Raw genomic sequence first — 9,325 nt, 5'->3', positions numbered from 1 at the left:
ACGTCGTCATGGCAACTGTCTAGTTTATGACCTATACTGCACTGAGCCACCAGGGGGAGCTCCACAGCGTCCACTGGTTCTAGACTGAAGAACCAACTATAGAAACCTGGAGCTGACATCTGATCCTGAAACAATCTGGAGAACTGGAGCAGAACTGAATTTATAAATGAGTCCAACACTCAGATATATAAAAGACAACAAGCTGCTGGGTTTGTCAGAGTTTTATTTGTTTCTTTACTCAGATGGACACTCCACTTTCCCACTGTTGATGTCGTCGATGACATCGTGAGGAGGACGTCCGTCGATGGTGCAGCCGACGGACTGAGCTGTTCCCAGGATCTCCTTGATGGTTCCTGATCAGAGAAACAAACCAAGTCATCGTCTGCACAGAGACAAACGTCTAAAAGGAGACGAGTCGTGTCTCTGGTTGTGTTTGTGTTCCGGTCTTATCGGCACAGAGGTGGTCACTGGTCTGAACAGCCCTGTTTCCTAAAGCCGGGTCAATCTGAGCCTCCACTGGATTACACTCAGTCACCGTCAGACAGGAGTAGTGGCGGGAGGCTGGACTCAACCAGGAAGTAAACGAACATCTTGAATCTTACCGGAGAGCTCTCTGGCGATGGAGCGGGCCCTCATGGAGCGAGCGATGCCCACGATCTCATCGAAGGTGACGCTGCCGCTGTGCTTGACTGGAAGAGTTAAACAACAGATGAGACGGAGCCGATTCCTCAACGTTCAGGTTAAAGGTCAGATGATTCAGAGACACTTACTGTTCTTGACCTTCTTCCTGTCACGTGGCGGCTCCTTCAGAGCCTTGATGATCAGAGCGGAGGCCGAGGGAACCACCTCGATCTGGAACAACAACAACAACAACATCTGATTTAGCAGCAGCTCATTCATCCTGGTTCCCAGCTCCACTCAGAGCAGAACGCTGCTGGTTCAGTCTCAGTCTGGTCTGGTCTGTGGGATACGTACCGCCGCCTGCCTGTTCTGGATGGTCAGCTTGACGGTGATCCTCAGACCCTTCCAGTCGCCGGTTGCCTTGGCGATGTCGTCACCCACTTTCTTGGGAGACTGGAGACGAGAGAGAGAGTCAGAGATGAGTCGACAGAAACCAGTCCAGAGACCTGAGCTCGGTCTAAAACCGGTTTATGTTCCAGTCTTATCGGCACAGAGGTGGTCACTGGTCTGAACAGCCCTGTTTCCTAAAGCCGGGTCAATCTGAGCCTCCACTGGATTACACTCAGTCACCGTCAGACAGGAGTAGTGGCGGGAGGCTGGACTAGTACCCTCAACGGGGACGGGTTCGGATACTCACCAGACCCAGGGGTCCGATCTTGGGGGCCAGAGCTGAGGTGGCGCCGACTTCTCCTCCTGTGCACCTCATGAACACTGAAAGAAAGACCAGGACCTGATGTGAGACCAGATCAACCGAGACCAAATAACCAGCATTCATCCAGTTACTTCAGACTAATTCAGACAGAAGCAGAAAACCAACTTAAAGCCAGACGTGTCTATGAGCTGCAGAGCTGAGGTTTCTCTTTAGTCCTGATATGAAATAAATTCATCTGTCAACTTCCAGTGCTAATAGTAATATTCATAGTTGAGCTAAAGATGCTAATCTGATTATAGAGGTGTGGATGATCAGGTGAGACCCTGTAGACAAGGTGTTAAAGACGTCTACTCACTGTTAATATCAGATAATTTGACTCTAGTGTGATATAAACTGTTCTGTAATAAAGGAACTAATGAGTCAACTCCTATTAGATTAAACTTACTGTGGCTCTTTTGTGTCTAATTAAACATATCACACCTAACCAAACCATTAATGTTTTCTATTCAGTGGCAGAAAATGTTTTTCATCAGTTAAATATTTAGTTTATTCTTTAATAAAGAACTTAAACATGATGCAGTGAGGTGGTGAGTCACATGATGATCAGAGGATGGAGTTAGTGTTAAACTGGACTGATTTAAACACCAGAGTGGTTCTGTTATTTACTGATAGTACGCCAAAATATTAGGAACACGTGTCAGCTCAGTAAATCTACACAATGAAAACAGTTGAACCAACATCAGAGAGAAACACCAGGACCATCAGAGACCAGGTTTCACTAGTGTACCTAATGAAGTGGCCAGATACTTACACTCATACAATCTTAACATGTTTTATCCATCTCTTATTTCAAAACTAATTTCTCTGCAAATTTAAAATATTCAGGACCCTTAGTCTCTCTTTTAATTTACTATAATTAAAATTGTTCAGTGACGTGATTTTGTCTTTTATGATAAATAAAGTTATTCCAGTTAATTAAAATTAAACGTAACATTAACCACGGGTTATAAAAGACTGCAAAAACTAGAAATTAATTTTTAAACCGACACTCCAAACGTAATGTCGCGAGATGTGACAGGAGCTAACGTTAGCATTAGGAGCTAACTCACGCTCCCACGTGGTACAGGACAACTCTGCCTTCACATCTCTCATCACACTCGTTTAACTTCAACACATTTCATCCTCTTTAAATATTAAAACCCTAAAAACACACACACGCTTTCTCATTCGCTATCTCCGCCGCGTTCTCGGTCCCGTCTTTACCGTTTTCTGGTCGCCGTTCACAGGCCGCCAGGCGCGGAGGCTGCCGGCGGAGAACGACTCCATGTTGGCTCTGAACAAGCGTCAGCTTTATTTACCCGCTCGACACTGACAACGTACCAATCTTTATCTCGTTGGGGTCGAACTTAGGAGGCATGATGCTGCTGTGGAGGTTGAGCTCAGTTCAGCTTGGTTGGTGAGGGTGTCGGATGAACCCGGGTTCGGGACGACCGATAACTGTTGCACCTTCACCGCTAAAGGAAGAAAGAAAGACCGAGCCACTGCCGCGGAGGGGTTTTATAGCCGCGCCAAGTCTCGCGAGAGGTTCCAAGTCTCGCTGTGATGTCGTTAAAGACAATAGCTGGGTGTAAAAAATATTAAATTATATTGTAGCCAATAAATAAATAAATAAATAAATAAATATGTCACAACGATGCCAAATAAATGAGTAAAATTAATTGTATTTTAATATTTTATTTTAAATTTAATTTTTATGTCTGAGTGTAACACATTCTGGGCGAATAACGTTATAGAATGTGCTATAAAAAATACAAAAATAAATAAAAATACACAATATACAAAATATATCATGCATTCATATAAAATAATAATAATTGGTTTTAATAAATAAATGAATAACATGCATTAATAGGATAATGAATAAAAGAAGCATCTTATATATTGTTATAGTCAGTTTTATAACTATAAAAAGCCAGAGCAGCCGTGTAGTCGTGTGTTTGGCTGCCGTGAGTACAGCTGTTATTAAAGGCTGAACCTCCTGAGAGGCCTCAGGGTGAAAACATGTTGTTGGCTCCAGTTGTACTCACATTATTTCTGCTGGTGCCTAAAAAAACAGCCTTTTTGTTTTTGTTTTTTTTACAGTTTGACAGTAATATTCTCTACTTGTGTTTTAAATCACTGATCAGTCAAGTGGTCAAGAGACTCTGGAATAAAAAGGTAAAATATAGGTGTGAGTTTTACTACGAGACCAGGCCAGAGGTTCAGATTTACATCAGTATGTCTGTTTTTTAGGGATATATATGTAATGTGTTTATATCTGAATGTGAGTAATTGAATGCAGAGTTTAATGGATGTTGAGGAGCTGATCTTCTCTGGTGAAGTGAGAGCTGAGTGGACCAGCGTCCTCTGCAGCTGCTTCATAACATGGTCGACCGCTTCATCAGATCATGAGCGTCGACGTTCAAACCGTGTTTTCCTGTTTTGGGCTCGTGAAGGACTTTTTGACTCAGAGCCGCTCTACAGGAATAGCAACAGAACACAAGAGGGAGTAAGTGGGTGAGTGAGCAGAGATCATCACTGTTTAATATGCATCACGAAAATCTGGGAGGATAGTCACAAATTCACAAGTCAGACTCTGACAGGAGCTTCGTCTGTGTTTTATTACACACAGCATTTAAATCATCTCTGTCACCACAGGTTTCTGAACTACAAAGCTTTGAATGTGTGTTTTCTATCCTTCCATCCTGCTGCACGGACCAGCTTTAGTGTCTCTCCTCATGTTACGCCAGCATCCAGAGTCCAGGTTTACGGCTGCAGAGCTTCGTTTCCATCCCCTTGTTTTTCTGAATGTATTTACTCAAACATGTCAGGGGTCAAATACTTTCTCAGACTTGGTTTTCGGGTAAAGGTCAGGGTAAGGATGGCGAGAACTCCAGGGATGTGGGCAGAGCCATCTAGTGCGTCTGGAGCCAGAGTCTGTATAAATAACGGACGCCATGACAGCTTCTCTACAGTGAAGCCATGTGGAGCTCCCCCTAGTGGCTGGCCCCAGTATAGGCCATTAGCCCTGCCCCCTTCATGTCAGTGGGCGGGACTTGGGACAAACTAAAACACAGGTAAACAAGTACACGTCATGTATATATAGTTAGTTAATATAATGCTGATATATATTCAAGTTATTTGACGCTATAGAAACAGGAAGTGACATCACGATGATTGACAGTTTCCACGACAACGTGTAACTTAGTGTCTGTCTGTGTGAGAGCGATTAAATGAGTAGTCGTGTTTTAAACTAACCGACTCAAACTAAGTTAAATTAGTTCAGAGAGATTGTCATTAGCTAGCTAGCTACGTTAGCTCTGTGTGGCATTAGCATTTACAAAATCTGAATTCATGATGGAGCTGGATTTAGTGGAGAAAGAAGACAACTTTGGTCAAATGAAGGAGGAGAACCAGAGTCAGGGTCCTGGACCAAGGCTCACTGGTTATGACCTGAGTGGTTCTGGTTCTGATGGAAAGGAGTCAGAACACCAGTCACTAGTCCACGCTGACCTCTGACCTGTGAACAGTGATCAGTGACTGTAGAGGAGGTGAAGATCGATGGAAGTTAGAGACGTATTGACGAACGTGTCCCTGGATTAAAGACAGTTTCTTCTCCTCGTTTGAGTGCAATTAAAAGAGACAAGCTGTGTACTTATCCCTGATTCCCTCGACTGCAGCCGCTCCGACTAAATCAATAGAGGAAATTGTAAAGCGGAGAAATTAGAGTGAGAGGAGAAGAACTGCTGATTGGAAAACACAAGGAAAAGGTCAAGTAGGAGACGGAGGAGAGGAAATCAGATCATCCCCCCCGAGTTTAACAAATGAGCTGTCCGACTGTGTGAGTGTGCGCCTGCATTACGAGGACATCAGTGCAAAGTGAGGACAGTTTGGGACAGAACTTCTGAGCTGTTTAGACTCACGACCAGAGGCCAGTCGGAATAAAACACGGCTTTTACATCTGGAAACAGCGCCAAGTTCAGCGTTGTGGCCAAACCATGTCACTACAGCCACGCTACTGGATACTGGATTAATAAAATATGTCTTCATATCATCATGTTTCGACGCAGAGTCTCAGAGATCTGATGATTATTTTATCTCATGTGTCTGGGTAGACAACAGGAAGTCTGTAGTGGGTATTTAAACCCTTTGGGACCTAAATTTGCTCAAATTGGCTCAAATGAACCAGGCACCATCTTGGACAGGTATCCAGTTCTTCTAAACCAATATATGAAGATGGATAATCCGTCCTCCTTAATGGTTTTGAAGCTCAGTGTGGTGTCTCCAGTCGTCTCCATTTTGCCAGCTAATTGGTCCAAAACGGTCTTAACTGGATGAAAGTCCACAACAGTTTCATCAGGATGTCTGTCTCCAAGTTATTATGGGAGGTTTTCTGATGTCTAAGCGTCCGAGAACACCCACTTGTCAATCAAAGATGCCACACTCATTAATTCTGCAAAACTTAAAGCCTTGAAATAATTTTAGACAGAACAGTTCTTCATGAACAGAGAAGTTAACTCTAGAGATCAGAACTGGTTCAGTACCAGGCTGTAAACATGTTTATTTAACATACTGGTCTACGAGGACTGACTCGTTTGTGTAGCCTCTAGTGGCCATTACAGGAGCTGCACTTTAGTGTTTGAAGCTAATGCTATTTCAGCCCTGGAAGTTTCTGCTAAACAAATCAGTGAGAATGTTAATTAAACTCCATACTGACCTGTTTAATCAACAACACAGAGCAGCATATGTAAACTTTATTTCTATAAAAACGTAGCATTAGCTTTGATTGTAGCTATCGACGCAGTTAAATAGTTAAAATCTGAAAATCTTTTATGTTCTGCAGGGTTTTTTTTGCTCCAGTTTCCATCCTGTTTGAACATTCTTATTTTTATGGCTGACTCTGATTGATAGTTTTTGTTCACAGCTGAAGGTATTTGGGGGAAAAGTCTGTCAGCATGTGATGAAAATTTCTGCAGAGAGAAAAATGTGTTTTATAAACCTAGAGCGACTTTAAGGGTTTACCTTTGGAAACTCACATCAGACACAACAATGAAAACAGACTCTGAACCGTTGCTCATGCTGACTACCTGTGTTAACAGTCTCTGTTGACTGGAGCTCGCTCAGGTAGAAAATCTGTTCATCACAAACAAAAACTGGATCAGTCATCCCTCAGTGGGATCATCCCTCCCCACGATGCGTTAAAGTCATCCCTCATTCTGCACACAGAGAGCGTTTAGCTCAAATTCACTCCTTTACTCATTCAAATAAATACATAAAAGGTGATGTTCAAAAATGACTTGAGCCCTGAGCTAACACTGAGCTAACAGTAAGCTAACACTGTACGAACACTGGGCTAACAGTAAGCTAACACTGTACTAACACTGTACTAACACTGAGCTAACAGTAAGCTAACACTGTACTAACACTTTACTAACACTGAGCTAACACTGAGCTAACAGTAAGCTAACACTGTACTAACACTGTACTAACACTGAGCTAACAGTAAGCTAACACTGTACTAACACTGAGCTAACAGTAAGCTAACACTGAGCTAACAATAAGCTAACACTTTGCTAACACTGAGCTAACAGAGTGTGTTTTAACAGTCTCTGCTGACCTGGGCTTGTTCAGGTAGAAAATACCAACAGGAAGTTGATGTCACTTCATCACAAACAATAACTGAATCTGTCGTCTTTTGTAAATTAATAATATAAATGATGATGCTGATAGATTTTTATCAGTGACCAGATGTTTCTGTTCTATTCCTTCCATGGTATCAGGTGAACCAAGCAGCTTTCTTGGATCCTCAACAAATAATACATCATCCTTATCTTTGCATTAAAATCGCTGCATTAACTCAGCAGAGAAGGAAATAAATCAGATAACTAAAACATTAGTCGGCCAGTAGCTGCCAGTGCACAGAGCCTCTGTTCTGGACATTGTGGTTATCTTTGGGGAAGAGATGCATGATGGGATAAAGGCGATCCTCTGAGACGGCAGCGAGGTGAAGTTTCCCAGAGCTGTCAGAGATAAATGAAACCAAGTCACGCTCCGAGGAACAAAGACAGAATGTTTTAAAGAACAGTGCAGCTCGTTAATCAGCGCCAAATATAATGAGATGGATTTTACCGACAGAACAAAAACGCTTTATAGTCACGGCGGTGTGACGTGAAACATGAAAGTCTCTGCTTCAGTAACGTTTACACAATCGATCAATGACTGTGATCAGAGATGAACTGTTTCCATGGAGACTGAATAAATATATGTTTACACCAAAACATCAAAAACTGTAGAACTTCACTGATGATGAGAAGAACCTGAAGTTTTTACTACAGCTACACCTGAGCTAACACTGAATGTATTCTGAGTGAACACTGAACAAACACTAAGCTAACCATGAGCTAACCATGAGCTAACACTTTGCTAATACTGTACTGACACTGAGCTAGCTGAGGTAATACTGATAATATTGTAAACTACTAGCAGAGAGTGAAATTTGAGCAAACACTATGCTAATCTGGAGTTAACGCGAACGCAGCATGTTTCAGTTAAATCTGATTTAGTCTTAAACTCATTTAACGCTCAGACTCTTTGGCTTTGTTGACAGCGAGATGCTCCCCGTCCATCCAGCCGCTGTCAGGAGCTTGTAAGCTGAGTCGGGGGGCTAAGAGAGGACAGTACGTCAATAACTGTAAATGGACACCTGGCCTATATAATCTGATTCCTTTGAGAGGGTTTCCTCCATCTATGCTCCACAGACTTCCTCTGTTTCTTCATTCCATTATGAGAAACAGGAGACAGCACAAACAAAGGTTGAATGCCTAATGAAACCACACCAGCATGCCATATTAATGAAATACAGTCCAACAGAAGCAAAGGCAGCCTTCGCAAGCTAAGTTTGAGACGCCTGATGAGGCTGGGATTTGAGGCGGGAGTTAATTAACGAGTGCTTGAGAGGACTGTTTGTGCTGAATCGAGGGTGAGTTATCAGTTGCCCTGCTGCACCGGTCCCCTGGCGATCCGGCAACAAATTGAGAGAGCAGAGCAATTCCCCAGGAGTTTGGTTTAATTTCTTCTGTCGGAGAGATTCCACTGATCCATGTTAACCCCGCCACACCATCAGGAAATTAAGTTGCAAAAGAGGCTTACGGTTTCGAAACGAGATGAAATGAAAGCGGCCTGCAGTCTTTAACATGACAAAAATGTAAATGAGCTGCTGGGCGAACCAACACGGGGAGGTCACGGCATCGATGCCGTTCAACAAGTCAAACAACACGAGGACGGTTTGTGTCTCTGATAAAACAGATAAACTGAGGCAAAAAACCATCGGTTCCCAATGAATGAACAGGTCGACTCAGTTATTTTGGGGTCAGTAGGGGCCCTGCAGTATTTGGCCCTTCAGGAAGTTAATCTGGTTTTGCAGCCTCGCTGTGTCCTCCTCCTTCTCTGGGATTATCGTGTAATCCCTGATATTCATCTGTTCTGGAGGTCAGAGGGCGTTTTATTACAATTCAGCATCGCTCTTGTCCTGTTGTGGATGAACTGGATCGTACTGGAGAGTCTGGGTTCAAGACGAACGTCACGACTTTGTCCTCGAGCTCTGACGCGTTCAACCTCCGATGCAGCCGAGAACACAATGCCAGGAAGTTTTCTTTGATAAAACAGATGAGATAAGATCAGACCTTATTGATCCAACCATCCATCAACTGACGGAGAGCAGGAAATTCCAGACTTTCCTGTCCGGATCTTCCCGGGGATCCCTTGGTATTCCTGATATATCCCTCCAGTGAATTCTGGGTCGACCCAGGAGGAACCCTCACCAGATGCCCTGAACCACCTCAACCGGAAACAACTCTACGCTGAACTCCCTCTGGATGTCTTAGCTAATCCCTCCGTCTCTGAGGCTCTAGCTAAGGTCGGCTAGCTAAGGGTAGCTAAGCCCAGCTATCTGAT

General features: G+C 43.3%; 1 protein-coding gene across 2 annotated transcripts; it reads right to left on the bottom strand.

The window, feature by feature from the left end:
• Positions 1-206: 206 nt before the first annotated feature.
• Positions 207-2,873, bottom strand: rpl12 (ribosomal protein L12). 2 transcript variants are annotated; one of them, XM_084541116.1, is made up of 6 exons: positions 2,714-2,873; positions 1,319-1,392; positions 976-1,074; positions 771-852; positions 603-689; positions 207-353 (listed from the first exon to the last, which is right to left on the bottom strand). In XM_084541116.1, exons 1-6 carry the CDS (start codon positions 2,748-2,750, stop codon positions 235-237), a joined length of 498 nt encoding a protein of 165 aa, XP_084397242.1. In that variant the 5' UTR covers positions 2,751-2,873; the 3' UTR covers positions 207-234. The 2 variants fall into 2 exon arrangements, with proteins under 2 accessions (XP_084397242.1, XP_084397243.1); XM_084541117.1 differs by having other exon boundaries at positions 2,597-2,727.
• Positions 2,874-9,325: the final 6,452 nt, after the last annotated feature.

Source organism: Chelon labrosus (assembly GCF_963514085.1).
Source record: "Chelon labrosus genome assembly, chromosome: 3".
Lineage (NCBI taxonomy): Eukaryota > Metazoa > Chordata > Actinopteri > Mugiliformes > Mugilidae > Chelon > Chelon labrosus.
This window is presented reverse-complemented; position numbering and strand designations above follow the sequence as displayed.

Bases quoted from the DNA above. Each gene is read 5' to 3' on its own strand.
- rpl12 (XM_084541116.1), bottom strand. From the start codon at position 2,750: ATGCCTCCTAAGTTCGACCCCAACGAGATAAAGATTG. The intron at 1,393-2,713 runs GTACGTTGTCAG...TCTTTCTTTCAG, and splicing joins CCCCAACGAGATAAAGATTG to TGTTCATGAGGTGCACAGGA. The intron at 354-602 runs GTAAGATTCAAG...TTCTCTGATCAG, and splicing joins CATCGCCAGAGAGCTCTCCG to GAACCATCAAGGAGATCCTG.